The 16,797-nt window shown below is 38.3% G+C and overlaps 2 protein-coding genes across 9 annotated transcripts in view; one reads left to right on the forward strand and one right to left on the reverse strand.

Annotated features, from left to right (window-relative positions):
- rgs6 (regulator of G protein signaling 6) overlaps positions 1–16,797 on the forward strand; it is an 83,736-nt gene that overhangs the window by 64,713 nt on the left and 2,226 nt on the right. The window contains exons 7-19 of one of the 2 annotated variants that reach the window (XM_075459606.1): positions 623–687; positions 890–966; positions 1,474–1,555; positions 1,714–1,788; positions 2,024–2,125; positions 2,515–2,576; positions 5,035–5,145; positions 6,695–6,820; positions 9,940–10,126; positions 10,970–11,059; positions 11,188–11,241; positions 11,908–15,636; positions 16,186–16,316. In XM_075459606.1, coding sequence (XP_075315721.1) covers positions 623–687; positions 890–966; positions 1,474–1,555; positions 1,714–1,788; positions 2,024–2,125; positions 2,515–2,576; positions 5,035–5,145; positions 6,695–6,820; positions 9,940–10,126; positions 10,970–11,059; positions 11,188–11,241; positions 11,908–11,958 — 1,082 coding nt within the window. In that variant the 3' untranslated portion in view covers positions 11,959–15,636; positions 16,186–16,316. The remainder of the gene's footprint in view (positions 1–622; positions 688–889; positions 967–1,473; positions 1,556–1,713; positions 1,789–2,023; positions 2,126–2,514; positions 2,577–5,034; positions 5,146–6,694; positions 6,821–9,939; positions 10,127–10,969; positions 11,060–11,187; positions 11,242–11,907; positions 15,637–16,185; positions 16,317–16,797) is intronic. The other variant, XM_075459607.1, reaches the window with a different exon arrangement.
- The window catches only part of lama2 (laminin, alpha 2), a 177,842-nt gene continuing 174,769 nt past the window's right edge, over positions 13,725–16,797 (reverse strand). For 5 of the 7 annotated variants that reach the window (XM_075459605.1, XM_075459604.1, XM_075459603.1 and 2 more), the window contains 2 exons: positions 15,386–15,605; positions 13,726–15,177 (listed from right to left, as the gene is read on the reverse strand). In XM_075459605.1, the coding sequence (XP_075315720.1) occupies positions 15,017–15,177; positions 15,386–15,605 (381 nt within the window). In that variant the 3' untranslated portion in view covers positions 13,726–15,016. Of the gene's footprint in view, positions 15,178–15,385; positions 15,606–16,797 lie in introns of all 7 variants that reach the window. The other 2 variants (XM_075459601.1, XM_075459599.1) reach the window with 1 other exon arrangement.

A 16,797-nucleotide genomic window follows, 5' to 3' on the forward strand; every position in this document is an offset into this window, starting at 1 on the left:
CATCGTCCCATTAAACATTCAGAAAACATGTTGCCTCCAAAGGGTCTAATTCTTCTTGCAGCCTCATACATTTTATAATCCCCATTAGTGTTCCCTCATAGCTTTTATAATAGTCTATCAAGATCGATCCTTAACAGTTATGGAAAAAATGCAAACTGGAACAACATTGGAAAAACAGATTTACAGATCAAATTTCACATATTGATGTTTTCCTTTAATAAACCGAATAATCAATTAATAATAAATAAATAAATAAATAATAATACCTAAATGTACATACAAACAGCCTGTCACTGAGATGCACACTGTGGCATGACGAGTCCTAGACTGGGTTGTGGTGAAGAACGGTTGACAGGATTAGTCCCTGTTCCACTTCCTGCCCTTCATATCAAAAAGGCACCCATGGCTGGAGTTTAAGGCTTACAAGTTCAGCAGTGCCTCTTCACGTTCTGCCACATAATGCTAAAGGTGGACGGCAGCTTCAAAATGAATATACTCTGAACTGTGGGTGGTGGGGAGAGGTGAGGCAGATAAAAAAAAGAGGAGGAGAGACACAGATGAGCAGATGGAGTGTGGGAAATGTTTGTGCTGATAACTTCCTGTCTTCAATCCTCCCTCCCAGCGATCTACCTGTGCAAGCGGACCATGCAGAATAAGACGAGACTGGAGCTGGCAGATTATGAGGCGGTGAGTGCTGAGCTGGCCCTCTAATATATTACTACTCTGTATTGATCAGTGGACCAAGCTTGGGGCAGTATGGCTTTGATACTATATATATATATATATATATATATATATATATATATATATATATATATATAAATAATTGATGTAATTTTTTTTTAAATTCTTTTTTTTCCCTAATATGTCTGTATCTTCTCACTAACAGGAGAACTTAGCCAGGCTACAGAGAGCCTTTGCCAGGAAGTGGGAGTTTATCTACATGCAGGCTGAGGCCCAGGTCAAGTAAGTGTGGTGTGTTACCACGGCAACACCTGAAATTAGAACACATGCACTGAAGAACAATACGGTAAAATTTAACGTGACATCCTCTAACATGATAAGTAGAGTGTTTCTTATGTACAAAAGTTTTCAAGGTGAATAAAATGGTATTGTCTTTGTCGGTGGACTTTTTGAATACATGGAAACAAAAAAATGGAGACATCACGTTTACCTACGTTACTTCTTGTTTAGATTTTTAACAAGCTCTCGTTTAGTTGATATGAATCTAAGATTTATTTCAACCCTAAAGGATAATGTATTTATGTGAGTGCTAATTAATTAATGATTATTTTTAATGTTTTTTTAATTTTTTTTTAATGATTTTATTGCCGCCTTGTGATTTTATGTAGCTGTAAAGCACTTTGAATTACCTTGTGTACGAATTGTGCTCTATAAATAAAATTGCCTTGCCTTGCCTTCTCTCATACACAAGACTCCTGAAATTCCCACATTACTTGATCTCCTTTGCAGAATCGACAGGAAAAAGGATAAAACTGAGAGGAAGATCCTTGACAGCCAGGAGAGAGCCTTCTGGGATGTCCACAGACCTGTGGTAAGCCTCTGTCTATCGGAGATTACAGCTGCCCACTTCATCTTCCACCTGCAACCTCTTTTTTTTTATGTTTTCTCTTGCATCACTGTTTGAAAGAAAAAATACTCAAGTGCAATACTTCGAAGGTTGACATGTTGTTCTGCTTGGTTTGTCTTTAGCCTGGGTGTGTTAACACCACAGAAATGGACATCAGGAAATGTAGACGCATGAAGAATCCCCTTCGAGTTAAGAAGGTATCACCTTAGATGAGCACAAATGAAAGTTAAATAAAACATCTAGTTTTATAAAATGTCCTCTTACTGGAATCTATCACAGAAATGTGTACATATTAATCCAAAAAGTAATGCATTTTTTGGCATTCTGACAAAACTTAATCATAGATGTTTTGATTTCTAACGCAAAGAGGAAGCGCTTAAGTCTTTTCCTCTCCTCAAAAATAAGTTTGTATTTCATCTTTATTCGTCCCAGTCGGTGTATGGTGTGGCAGAGGAGGGAGCGCAGTGCCAGAGTCCCGTTCACATTCCTTTGATCCACTGCAGGAAAGATACCAAAGAGGATGTTGAGAAAGAGGTAAAATTAGATCCATATGTGGAATGTTGATGCAAAAATGATGAGCTCTCACAATGTTGGATCTCAATTTTTATGCAGTTCGCTTTTTACTCTCACAGCATGTGACTTCACAGCCGCAAGCTCATTACAGAGATTGGCAAACCCTTTTGCTGCATTTAATACAATGTCCCACTGTGAAAAATGTTATAAAAACATCTGCTTTATAGTTGTTTGGCACAAACGTGGCTGAATTATGACAAACTGTTGCACCTAACAATACCACTGATGGATATGGACCTTGCTAACCAAATCGGTCTTGATTATTTATCATAGATATCCTGACGCTCTTGTTTGCTGCAGCTGGAAAATCGGTCAAATTCATAACTCACTCTACCTCATTTTTTCCACAGATCTTGTTCCTGCACACCCAGCTGGATCGTCACTGCATGAAAATGTCCAAAGTTGCTGAGAGGTATGGTAAATTATAGACATTGCAAATGGATATAATGCTGAAAAGTGTGGCTAATTGTTACTTTGACAAACATTGTGAGATACGCCAGCGTCTCTGTACCTTTACAGTCATATACACCTGTACCCATCCATCTCCACTATAACAGTGACACACAGAGGCCATTCTAATTTTGACATTCCATTTAAACTTGTGGTGGTTTCGGTAAGGGCAGCCGGTCGACAATAAAGTAGTAAACTTTTTCATAGAGAATGTTGTTTGACTTTGTGGTGGTTGGTTGAATTTCGTGAGTAGCTGCTCTCTGAATTCCCATGCTTCACTGAATAATTCATTTGGAAAAGAGATCATAGAGCAATAAACATGATTAGTATTTCCATTTTATCCACCTATTTGAAAAAATTATTGATCTGTTAGAAATGTTGTATTAATAACTCGGTCACACTACACATTAATAACTTTTTTATTTCTAGCAAATTATTAAAAAATAAACAAAAAAAACATTGTCGTAAAGACCATTTTTCATGGTTCCTCACTGTATTTGAACGGCTTTTAAACCGATTGTAGTCGCCTAGAAACAAAAATCTATCAGACTGGATGGATAGTTTCCATGCTGAATTCTCCAGTTGAGCCAACCTGAAATGAATTTTCTTTGGAGTCAGAATAGGGAAATTTGCTTTCACTATGCATAAGTTAACACTTTCTTTGTTGCCTCAATGTATTGAAGTAACTTCCACATGTCTTTTGTTCTATTTTCATAGCATTTTGCCCTACCAAGGGTATAGAAAATAACTGATTGAATAGGATATAATTCTCTCATTGTGCTACTGTGGCTTTTGAAAATTGGCTGTAACACTGCATTTGACAACATAATTGTTTGAGAGTCAAGTTCTTGCTCTCCTCAGACATTTTATTATACATTTTTTTTTCATGTTTAATCTACAGAAATACCTCAACAAAAACTTAGTTGTGAGATAAGTAAAGATAATTTAACCCAAAACTGACTGGAGTGGCAAACGTAGTTGAATTTAAGTTTTGTGCAGTTTATTGTGTTGCATGACAGATTTTAAGAGGAAATGTGCTCAAATTATGCATGCATGTAATAAGTTGCATTGCTTTTTAAAACTGCTCTGCCTTAAATTATACCTTTCAGTAGCTTCTGCTATGTCAGGTTTTGTTGACGTTGTACTAAGGGTGATAATTTCATGTTTATTATTCAGTTCATAATGGATGGAAGTGTACTGGACTGGATTACCTTTTTAAAGGTGTTTCTACTATTGGGTTCACCCAACCAACATACTTTAGGGGCAGAAATGGACATGATGTAATAAACTACAGAGCACCATGATCTTTAACAAAAAGCTTTCTTTTGTAGTGCAGTATTGCATTAGATTGCTTGGGTTTTCCTAATAAAATGGTGAGTGCATGTTCTTTCTCACTTTGTCCCACCTGGGTGTCTCATAAACCTAAGTCAGGACAGCCTTCAATTTCTGTAGACAAGTTTCATTGGTGTTCAGCAGAAAGAAAAAGTTGACATTGCAATAAATTACAAGACGTCAGTCATCATTGATCGGGATAATATCAGCTTTGATACATTTTTCACTGTACAGTCAATTGTACGATTATGTCCTTCAGCATTTTTACTAATGACGAATAAAAGAAAAAGAAAAGACTTTGACCAAACTGCACACAAACATCTAAAATGGATTCTGCTCATGCAGTCTCTGTTCTTGGTTACATTACGGTCATTTTGCAGACGCTTTTAACCAAAGCTGGTTCCAGTGCTCCCCGTAGCTTTATGTGTAGAAGTTTAATGCAATATATTGCACACATCTAGGACTTTCCAAGTGTTTGTAACTTAAATTGGTCTTATTGCATATGTTCCTCTGGAGTTGTGATTAATCAATTTAAAGCCTTTTAAAATATTTCTTTAAAGAACTGAGCTATAAGCAGTGTGCTTTTTGAGCAGTTTTGCGCAGTTGCCTATTAACCAAAAAGTTTTACTGATTAGTCTTTCACCTCACCCTGGTTTTTGTTTTGTGCTCTGCAATCTATCTGATATTGCTCCCTTTTTTTTTTTTTTTTTAATGCAGCTACAATATATTGTGGAAGAAATCTGCATTGGCTAAATTCTTGTAGAAAAGACAACAAATACCTTTCTGCTGATGTTGTTGTGAAGCCCACTCTGTCTCATTGCATCTCTCGATTGGTTTATCTCAACTATAAAAGAGAAGTAGACGGCTCGCATCTGAGCTTTGACTTTTGTCAGACCAGGTGTTCCTCCTTGTCAGTGTTTTCACACTTTACTCAGTTTACTTCTGAAGACATCCATTTCACAATTTATCTGGACGGAAGAAACATTGATCTGGAATGGTCACTGTTATATTTTGTAAACTTCTGACCGGCTAAGATCTCACCCGTTTTTCCTCTGTTTTACATGTTCATGCACATCTTTGTGCATCAGTCTGATATCCTACACTGAACAGTACATGGAGTATGACCCATTTGTGATGACACCAGAACCGTCCAATCCCTGGACCAGCGATGACCCCACTTTCTGGGATCTAGAGGCCAGGTAGGAAACCAGAGACCTCAACAATTTCACTTGCACAGACATAATAATCACTGTCAGTGATTTTTCTCTAAATATTTAAAGGCTGTGTACTTGCTGTGCTGAGAATTTTGATCCTCAATATATGTGCTTAGTGTTTGGTATGTTTTAGAAATTGCATTTCATAAATTGGACTGCGAGTACTTGTCAGACCAAAACTAATAACATGTAGAGCCTATACTGTTGGATCACTGTGTGCTGTTGAGACAACAACTGCTGCTAAGAAAGCGCTTTAAGAGGAAAGTTTTCTAAATTCTAGCAATATTGACTTTAAAAGACTGTCCTTCCTAGAAAGTAATTGATGTATTAACCAAATGTTATAGAGTAATAAATAGTTTCCCAATAAATGCTTAAAAATTCCACAATTACCATGTTTTTATTTCTGTTCCCAAAGTAATACCGTTTTAGTTTCAATTCACCCACAAGTAAAAATCTCCACACATATCCATGCGATGATTGGTCTTTCCTTGTCTTGCTAGTTTACGTATTGCAAATGCTTAAAAGGAGAACAGAGGAGATGGCAAAAAGTTAATTATGAATTCGTGCACAGTAATCCTTTGTGGATTAACATGCAAGAGATCACTGGCTTGATCCTTTTTCTGCAAAATGCTTTCAGAAGTCAGACGGGGTTAAGATTTCCATGGTTAAGTCTACGTGATACAAGATTGATATCACCATCTCATAATTTACAACCATGGCACGTGAAGGAAGAGTCAGTGAATGCTTGTATTCTGTGTTTTCTGGGGTGTCCAGACTGCCAAATATTCAAATACACACTGGGATGTCTTACAAGTGAGACACACACTCATATTAAATAAACTTAATACCTTTTTGTGAAATTATTCTTCATCGTTCTCACCTTGTATACTCTGAGTTTGGAGAACTGCCAGGCTACTTAGAATTAATGTTGACAAAAGCTTTAACCTGTTTGAAACCGAGACCAGTTTCCTCAGAGCACTTTATTATTGCTTTGTTATATTTCTATCGATTGCAGTAATAAGGGAAGGAAATTGACAAGTCACATAGCTTTCTCAATCCATATGGAAGAAATGTGCTCAGTATTTGTGTTGAAGACCTCTTTAGAGCTCTCAACATGGTGCACTATGCTCTGAGTTCCTAGCCTGGCTGATTATGCAGAAATGAATTATGGCAGACACATAATCATTGTGCCTAATGTAATTTAATAATTAATCAGTATTGATCAATTATGGGAAAGGAGAAAATATTCCCTGTAGAGATTCGAAATGATTGGATTTGAGATGAACATTGTCATAATACGCAGATTTGAAGGCAGATATCACATCAACACTGACTCTTTCAGACACCTCGGGGACAAATCAGATTTTAACTTTGAATATCTTATTACTTCCTCTGTGTTAATCTGTCAAACCTCCCCACCCCACCAACTCCCTGTCCTTTAATACCTTTTATTTTCAATTTACTTGCAATAGTTTCAGATGAATTTTTAAGCCATCACCAACCCTCAGTCTCCATGCTCTCCAATGTCTCCCAGTAAGGAGCCCAGTCATCAGAGGGTGAAGAAGTGGGGTTTCTCTCTGGATGAGGCACTGAAGGACTCGGCAGGACAGGAGCTCTTCCTCAAGTTTCTGGAGTCCGAGTTCAGCTCAGAAAACCTGAGGTGGGCACTAAACATGCTTCAGTAATCTCGAGTTTTCTTCTAAAAAATATACGAAGAAAATCTTATGATTTTTACTAGTTTATTCCAAACATTGTCTGGTTGTTCTGGGCAAAGTGAGGATCCCCTTTACAATGGTTTGTTTTGTGGTGAAGAAAAATGGATTCTTGTTGGCAGGCACTACAGTTAATCTTTTCATTTTGTTGATATAAATTTTTATTTTTTTTCCATGGATCCGCTTCATTATTTGAGCTTAATATAGCTTAATCTGAATATACTGTCAAGATATTGCCACAGATTGTTTTTGTGTTTAAATCAGGTTTGCTGGAGGACAGAAATATCTAAAAGCTGAAGAAACGGGGATCAGCTGGGCCTGCAATCATTGCCTTAAAGAGGGTTTTTTAACATAATGCAGCTAAGTGACACTTGGGTCAGTGGCAAGGTTACAGGATAGCTGTTCAGTAGGTTTGCACATTTTCACTTTTAGGGATAGGACATTATAAAAATTGTTAAAAAAGCTTTTGCCTTCCTAAAAATAGCCAGAAAACTGTTTTTTTTTGTTTTTTTTTTTTTGGCATCTTTCTTGCTCCAGCCCACAATTTCAATTCACACTGTGGGATGGAGGTACAAGTAAGTGAATTTTTGCCAGTTCTGTTACCCAAGAACTGTGAAAACACAAATAATAGAACTCTTTTTACAGAAGTATAATGATCATAAAAGTAAAATGCCAAGGATGACTCAATGTTAAACAGCTCTGTTAGAATTTTAAATATATTTTTAAATCCCTGGCCTAGAACTTTTCACAGCTGTGATTTAAATAAACGTGTGTACTGAACTCGGTGTGTGCATTCAGTTTTAGTTTTCACTAACACATTTTGTTATAATGGATGAAGTGCTATTACCAGGCCATGACAAAATGGATAAATGCCAGACAAAACTGCAGTCAAGTTCCTTGTGGTTTGCCTGCCTTATAATATATCCCTAACATATTTTATGTTCCTTGTAAAAAATGAAAACGTTTTACTTATTCAAACAAGCAACTCTTTATTCAAGAAGGCTTAGCAGGTTGCTTAATAATACTGCTGTTTTCCTTTGGAGTTGAATGAAAGCTCAACAAAAGTCTATGGCTTCAGACTGTAAACAGAAATGGTGTTTAATCAATTATATACATTTCTGTAGAACACTAATTAGATGAGTTAAAGTTCCAAGATGGAGGTGGGATTGAGATACAAGGTGTTGCAGACCAAGAAACCAGAGAAGTCACAAGCACTTTCTGAAACTTTTCAATGTTTTGTTCCCTGTAAAATCCGAATATCGAAGAATGTAACATTTATAATCAAATGAAATATGAATGAAACACCATCGACTAATATACACTCTCCTACTAGCATTGTGTAGCCTGTAAAGTGGCGTGATCTCTATTCTAGAATAGTTGATTCTAGTTCTTGAATTGGATTTGCTTTAGACCAGTTGCCATCAATCTTTCCACCATTTCTTTGAACTTCCCCTCAATGAACAGTAAACTCACTGCGTTATGATTCGAGATGAACCTCAAAATAACCGATGTAGAAAAACACAGATTAATATGCAGTTTATATGGACAGAGAAAACGGCAGCTTTTCTCTATATCAGCATTGGAGGAAATGAACCTTTTCTTTTTTTTTCCCAGTACAAGTGAGTCTTCTCTTCTAAGTTAATAAAAGTTTTGATTTTAGCGTTGCTCGATTTGCAGAGTATTAAATTCATCCTTCATTTGGACATAAACCATAAATCATATTTAGTCCTTTCTGTACCAGAGCAGCAATAAATGGGTGTTTTTATATTGTGTGAGTTGGAGAAATGTTTGGATTGGCAGTACGGAGATGAACCAATGTGGAGGTTGTTGATACCTCTGAGTCAGATAAAACACTCAGAAACGCATACTCAGTGAGACTGGGAGAGATATACGTCACCATTCACCCTCTGGCTGTCCCACCAGACTCCTCACTCGGATCTCTGGGCCTTTAATTGTGTTTGTTTTTATGAGGGAGCTTTTGGAGAGGCCCTACAGGAAAAACGGAGAGAGAAGCAGACCCCAGAGGTGTTTCTCTCTATATTGCTAAACCAGCCCACAGATCAATATAGATGGAAACTAATATTAAAGGCAGTCAGCCAGCGGCCCTCTGCTGCCTGTTATTTAACAGTCTTACTACAGCTTGTGTTAGATCTGAAAAATGTCCTTTTTCTTTTTACCACTCCTTAATGCTCAGGCTTGATACTAAAACTCTAAATCCACTTCTACAACTCAAATGCAATACAGCTGGTTAATTTTTGGAAGTGTTAAATTGAGCTTCAAGCATTCTGTGACCCATGTTTATGGGGGTAAGGGAAGTACCATAAGCACTGTTGGAATGTGGTGAGGAAAAAAAACTGTAGTCTTTCAACAGAGGATTTTATGCATAAAAATACATCCTCACTAGTATTGTTTCATGGAGACTTGCAGGGGGTTGATCATCCAGTTTGCTACAGCCAAAAGAAGTCTACAAGTGTGCACTATTAATTAGACACAAATGGTGCTACGCAGTTGCTGTCGCATCATTTTACTCACAGTGTGTCGATTGTTGCAGCATCTCTTGTGACATTCTACGGTACTTGAAATATTCAGTGAAGGCTACCAACGGAAGCCCCCAACGGAAACATCCCAGCTGCAAATTGAAAGAATATTCAAACAAATGACTTTTAAGCGACTGAAACGGCAGTATTCAATTGAAAGTGAAACAGTGGCAGAATAACTCAGGTCTGGTAACTAAATGTTACACCTCCTGTCAAGCCTAAATGTTTTACTGGGTGGGCAGCTCTTAGGTCAGAATTGGTCAGACATGAGGCTGCTTCTCATTTCAGGCTTGCAAACTAGCCACTATGAGCAGAAATGTGTAAATGCATTAGGTTACTTGATGATGCAGATAAGAAGTGGAAGAAAAGCCCCAACTGGTACAGAGGTCCTTCCTTCATATAGTTGAAGACCAGCATCGTTAATTCCTTTTGGAATTACAGCTATTTAACACAGTGAAGGAAAAGGGGGAAACCCAAAGAAGCTTCTTCAAGTTAAGTCATCCACTCATTTCTGTTCAAATATGTTGCAGATTTTGGTTGGCAGTGCAGGACGTGAAGAGGATTCCCCTGCAGGAAGTGTCACAGAGGGCTCATGACATCTGGGCAGAGTTCCTGGCAGAGGGAGCTCCTAGCTCCATCAACCTGGACTCGCATAGCTATGAACGCACCAGCCAGAACCTGAAAGACCCTGGACGATACAGCTATGAGGATGCACAGGTGGGAAGAAGTAAAGGCACTTCACACGATTCGTATTCAATCTTTCTTTGTGTGCGTCTTAAGTTCAGGAACAGTATGTATCTACAGATATGGAAACTAGTCAAACTAGACCCCTATATGGGCTTCAAGTGTTGAAGACAAAGGCAAAACCAAGACTAGAGTGCATCAAGACTGAGACGAGACCAGTGATGAAATGCTAAGCTAACAGGATACTGGTTTTAAATGATTCATATGTTTCATCTTATCAAACTTTCTGCATAATGTTAAAATGTATGCACTTTAGGATTAAAAAGACATTTACGAAAAGGCTCCAAGTGGATAAACTGTCTCTTTAAGGGGGCCGATGGTTTAAGTTCAAGACCCTGTGCTATATACAATTTGGTGAGGGCATTTATATTTGAATCTCTCTTTTTAAGTGATCTGTCAGAGCCTCTAGAAGCTCTATCAGACTGTTGTCTGCCCGATTTGTCTGTTCCACATGCTTCATCAGAATCAGCTGACGCATTTATATATTGTGGATTGATTTCTAAAGAATACGCCTCACTGGAAGACTAATGAGGCTAAGGAATGGGAGGAGATAATGTGGGTTGTGTAGTGCCTATCAAATTTCTTATACAGACTTAAGAGGGAAGAGTTAAATAAGCAAAAGATTCTTTCTGTCAGTTGCTTGGGGACACCTTACAGCATTTTACTCCCCCTGAGACTGACTCACTTTGTGCACCTTGCAAAGTCAGAAAACAGTTGTAATACATACAGAAGACCATTATCTTCCTCCTACTGCCGTTTAAAAAAATAATAATAATAATAAAAAAAAGTTTTCTTTTAATCTTCCTGTCCACCTAGGATCACATTTACAAACTGATGAAAAGTGACAGTTATGCACGTTTTCTACGCTCCAATGTGTACCAGGACCTGCTGATGGCGAAGAAGAAGGTGAGTATGTCTGTCTTAAAGCCTTAAGTCAGTAGTTTCATGTACATATTGTGCGAGTATTGGTAATCTTTTGTAAATAAACTGTACATGCCAAAAGCTTTTTTCCTACTTTGTCTTCGACTCTGTAGCCTGAAATGGAGCAGGGGCGACGCACCTCCTTGGAGAAGTTCACTCGCAGTGTGGTGAGTGTCCCACTTCCTGTCTTAAAAATGTCTTCATTAAAAGTCAAGCCAGGGAGAGTTATAACAAACATTACTGCTGTAAAGAGCAGAAAATTATTTTTGTGTGCAATGGTAGTGCAGAGGAAGAGAGTAGTTCTGTTTTTTTTTTTTTTTCTTGTTTTTTTTCAGCTGCCCTAAACAAACACTGGATGTATTTATTAATGTATTGGTCCTGTTTGCTCACTGTAGTAATGTTGAAGTAACATAATCAATTTGTACACAGTTTTGATTTAATCATTGCTTGCGCTCAGTAATTGGCTGCACTTTGGCTGCAACCCTGAGGGGACATTCTTTTTCTTAATATTGGTTTCAAGGAATGATCTAGTGATTATTTGACAGAGTTACATAGCAATCCAGTGTGGTAATTAGTTTGTCCAGATGCTTGACTGTGAGCAAAGAGTTGCTTGTAGGAATACTGAAGATTAAGATGAAGGACTAATAGAAACGGGAGAGTTTAACTGTGTAAAATCATAATTGAGATTAACCAGTCCCTGATTACTGTTGTCGCCTTTAACAAAGCATTTCCCATTGTAACACTAATTTTGAGTTTGCTACATTTTTTTTTGCAGGTTGATGGCATTTCAACAGCTGTCAGGCTCACCTCCTTTCTTCTGTTTTTGCTCCCAGGGCAAGTCACTGACAGGCAAACGACTCTCGGGCTTCTTGCCGTCATCCTGACAAGGCCTGACTCAAGAGTAGAAGGATCCATACCCTGAGGAAATGCTTACCAATGGGTAGTAGTTGGACAAAGGACCCTGGTGTGTATGAGTGTGGCTGTGGGAGGTGGATGAAGGTGCCAAGCAAGCTTAATCTGCTGGGCTGGAGCACCACCACATCTGGATCTCACCCCAGATAAGTTGAAAACGACCCGACAGCATGCAATAAGTCACCATACCTGACACCAGGACAGTGCTGTCACTGTACATGATAAACAATGCTACTCTTCTTTGGAGGTTTTCATTCAAAAGCCTGTACAAAATGGAGCTAAGCTGTTTCTCGATATCTACAAACTACACTTGTGTTAATATGGTAGTTTAAGAGGGTATTGCTTTAGTGACATAAACATGGAATGCTTGAATGCCTTGACTGATGTCAAAATGAGACTTAAATTAATGCTGTTTTATCACACCATTCACAAGGATAAAAGGGAAGGGGAATGAGGTTTGAGTAAACAAGCTTTTCGATCATCTTACTACTGTATGACAAGATATGCCTCTGTATGTACAACTTTTGTTATTGTTACCTTGCACAGCTGTTTGGAGTATTGTAGCTGGAAAATGCTGTAGGTGCACCAGTTGAGAAAATTGCTAAAATGAGCACAATAAGCACAAATCAAAGTAGGCGCTACTTAACATTAAAGCAAAGGGCATTTCAATACTGCCCATCAAAATCCAAAACCGATTTTAGAATGACTATTATCTCTACCATGCATATATTGGCACATAGTAATTTGTTACAGAAAGCATTAGGCTTCATTTAAATGGAAATTTTGTTCTTGGAGTAGATGTTTTACATAATGTATGTTGCAAGAGCATTTAAATGGCTGAAGTTCAAACAAGTCCTCACACAGAAATAGAGGTAATATTTGCGTGAGTAAAGTAAAAATGGAGATTTCCAAAAGATTTAAAGTAGATGAAATATTCCTTTACCATCTAAAGCAGGATTACTATTTTACTGTAAAGAACTTATGGTTTCTCCATCCTTTACCAGTAGAATCCTCTCCATGCCACTGGCTGTAACAAGCATCAGTTTATCACCACTCCAGGTCTTTTAAAGTCAAACAGGGGTTAGTCACACTACTAATCCAATATGAGCATTTGTCAAAGATATTCTGATATCCAAACCTTAACTGGTCCTGTTCACTATTTTTAAAAGTTCTCACAAACTGGGCCACTGGTAGCTCCATAAAGAAACTCATGACTGCTGAATTATGACAGTTTTGGCCATATTTATATAGGTTCAAATTTGTATTGCCTCTGTTTTAAGCAATGCAAATAAGACTAAATAAGCTTATTAGGGTCTGAGGGTTTGTTGAGTCTAAATTTCCACAAACCAATAAAGTAGGAACGAAACAAATAAAGCACAATATTGAACCTAGACATCTTCTCACCTACTCCAACACAGTGGTTACTTTACCATTCAAAAACATTCAGATTAGAGATCTTGTCATAAAAAGGTATGTTAGAAATATAAAAGGTGACGGGATAAATTGTTGGCTTAAATTTTTTTTCTCAAAACATTCCACCTAAGGTGGACACAATTGGGTTTTCTGACCATCTTTTTTTTTTTTTTTTTTTCCCCCCACTATGTAAAGAGTACCATCATAATAAATGAAGAATGCACATTGCAGAGGAATTTAGACCCTTATTTTGTCACATCAGTTTAATTCCTTCAGGACCCAATTTGTCTGTGCATCAACCTTCAGAAAAATTCTGGGGTTGCTGAGTTGAATGCATTTTCATCTAACGGGTACATACTGCCCTCTAGTGCACTTGGAATGCAAGCGCAGATCCATTTACCTTGGTCACTGAGATACAGTAAGGAGAAGTAAACATTTATGTAGTAGGACAACAAATACAGTATATAAATGTTACTTTTATATAGTCCATACTCTTTTAAAATCCAGGGGTAGGTGTATCTAAACTGAAAATGTTTTTTCATGACAATGTCAATGAATTTAGTTGGTCATATGGGCAGCTACCTGGAAAGGTTCCTGTAAAAGGACTTGTCACTAACTACACATAGTCTTGCAGTAGAAAAAAAAAACAAAACAGAATGCTCTGTTTAAAGAATTGAGAAGGGGAGGGGAGATTCTGACCAGGGAGCTAAATTAAGTTACTCTGACTGGAGTCACAGAAAAAGAAATTGACACTATCAAAAACAATTCAAAACTTTGAGCAAATGCTATATATTGTGAATTGTACACCGCAACGCTTGTATGAGTTTATCACTGTTTTCTCAAGCGACGAACATCCTTGTTAATTGGTATTTTGGGATAAGACGATTGGCAGGGATATGTTGAACAACCACTGTGAATGCAAGGACAATATGCTCTTCTGGACGAGTTCATGTTACACTGGTTGCTATTTGTTACCAGAATAGCAAAAATGTCTGTGGTTAACATTTTCAAGAGGGAAAAGGAAAGCTAACTTAATGTTTTAATGTGATACAGGTCTTCACACTAAAACAGACTGAGACCTTACTTTGTAACCATTACAAATTTATTGACAAAGGGCTTAATGATGCATGCAGTCAGGATCGCCTTACAGTCTCTCAGAAGTATGAGGTCAATTTTCTTTAGAACACTGATAAATTCACTGGGCAACTTCCCCCAAAGAGCAGCAGGTTTGAAATCTTGAGTACCACCTGTGGGGGTGAGTAGTTTAGACAGAAGCTCAGACATGCAAACAATGTAAAATAATACAACGTTGGGCTCTGATAGTCAGGACCAGAAAAATAAACCCACTTTATATTTTAGCATATGGTTACAGGGCTTATATTTTTTTCTCACAGCCTCTTATCTGCTGTAAGGAGGGGATGAAATATGATTTGACATTAATACTGGGCTTCCATAGGAGATTGCACAACTTCAAACCAAGTGTATTGGAAAAAAAGGAATATGGATCTTGCCTAAATGCAGTACACACTCCACACTGTATAGGGATTAAGATTGGGGTAGCTCTTAAGCGAAGTATTATCGGAACACAACAAAGGGGAGAAGGCTCTATGGTGCTGGTTAGGCAGCCACAGCAGGACAGGAGAGAGGCTGAACTCCTTTAATCTCCAGAGCCTTGTTGAACTGCACATCCATGGTCTTGGAAGCCTTTGTAATCTTCAAGTTCCTCATACAACCTCTGAAAGATGTGCTGGTAGAAAGAGCTGCCTGACGAACCCCATCTGAGAGAGGGAGAGAGAGAAAAAGGTATGGACAACAGGCGTCTCCCTCACAAGGTAATAAACATGCTGTTTGCTAGAATGGATTACAACAAAATCTAAGTGATGTTTCAATGGTTTAGACTTAATACTAGTTAAACTAACATTGTGTTCGTAGATTGGCATGTTTCTTTAAATTTGTCTAAGTATGTGTGTCTGTTGGCAGCTATACCAGGATATCCTCCGACATAGATGGGGTCGTTGGTGTCGCACGTATTGGAGCGTGCGTTAGGAGACTCTGCTTGGCTCTTCCTTCCATCAACCACCAGCTCCACCCTGTGGCGAAGCTTGTTGGCAGTGACGGTGTGCCACTGACCATCACAGAAGCCTTCACCCTCAGGGTCGTGCTCAACTGTGATTCGTCCGGCTCCGTTGTCTACATGGAAGAGCAGCTATGGGGAAAATACAACGCATATACTTCAGGTAAAATTCTGTAAACAATAGAAGCTAAATGTGCAGTATGAAACTTTTAAGTAAGATGAGAACACAGTGCCTGACTCCAGAAAAAAAATGGATCAGCTGACTACCTAAATATACTGAAGCCCTAAAAGGCAAGCAAAGATGAAAAATTCTAGGCATCCATTCTCTAAGTTTGTAAATCTCTTTTCTGCCACAAGATGAAGTCTAACTTAAACACAGACTTAAGTGTACAATCAAAGGTCTGAACACAAGAAACCATTACACCATGATCTAAATAGAAGGCTTGTCAGTGTAGATTCTCAGTCATCCTAGTCATAGTACTCCTAAGAGCTTGAGTAAAGGCTCGGGGTCGCGTTAAATTAATATTGTCCGTCGGTGATCGTTTTTTTTTTTTTTAAACGGTGACAGAAAAATCTAAAGGCCATCTGTCATTTTGACAGATTGCAATTCACACCCATGACCACTTGGTGGTGAGTGAGCATATTAATTAGCTATTGTCTCTCTTGATGCATGACCTGTTGGCTTCACCTGAAGTGGTGCTTGTAATTCCAGTCTCCAGTGCGGCAGCAGAGCGCGGATTCAACCTCCAGAACAACATCCAAACAGCCTCTGCAGCAACCCCACTTGAGACATTCGATTACGCACAAGCGGACCAGTGTGAGACTGCGTTCAGGCCACAGCAGGTGAACTGTTCATATTTGAAGTGCAATCATTTGGCCACAGTCAGTGGTTTTGTCACTGTGGAGAAAAGGTTGCATGTAGGCTATGCATCTGCTTGATGTGTGATGGCACGGTGTGGATTCTCTATCCAGCTGGTTTGGACTGAATATTAACTAAAAATAAATTGAAACTAAAGCGACAATAATAATAAGTTATGACGGGATTTTTATGACTGTCAGTCAAAATGACGGACAACAAGAAAGTCTAGCGCAACCTCTGGTAAGGGCACCTGGATTTCTTTATTTCTGTACTCATAGGTGGGGAGTATCTACTTAGTAGAGACGACGTTCACATTTGGCAGGTTAACATTACATGTGACTGAACCACAGTGAGAATTGTTGAGAAACGTCCTGGGAAGGTGACACAGAGTGGCGTTGTAGAGACACCTTCATGTAGGAGAAACTAAACCTCGTAAGTGCATGGCACACCAAGAGTCGGTTCACC

The sequence above is a fragment of the Odontesthes bonariensis genome, chromosome 24 (assembly GCF_027942865.1).
Source record: "Odontesthes bonariensis isolate fOdoBon6 chromosome 24, fOdoBon6.hap1, whole genome shotgun sequence".
Classification (NCBI taxonomy): Eukaryota; Metazoa; Chordata; class Actinopteri; order Atheriniformes; family Atherinopsidae; genus Odontesthes; species Odontesthes bonariensis.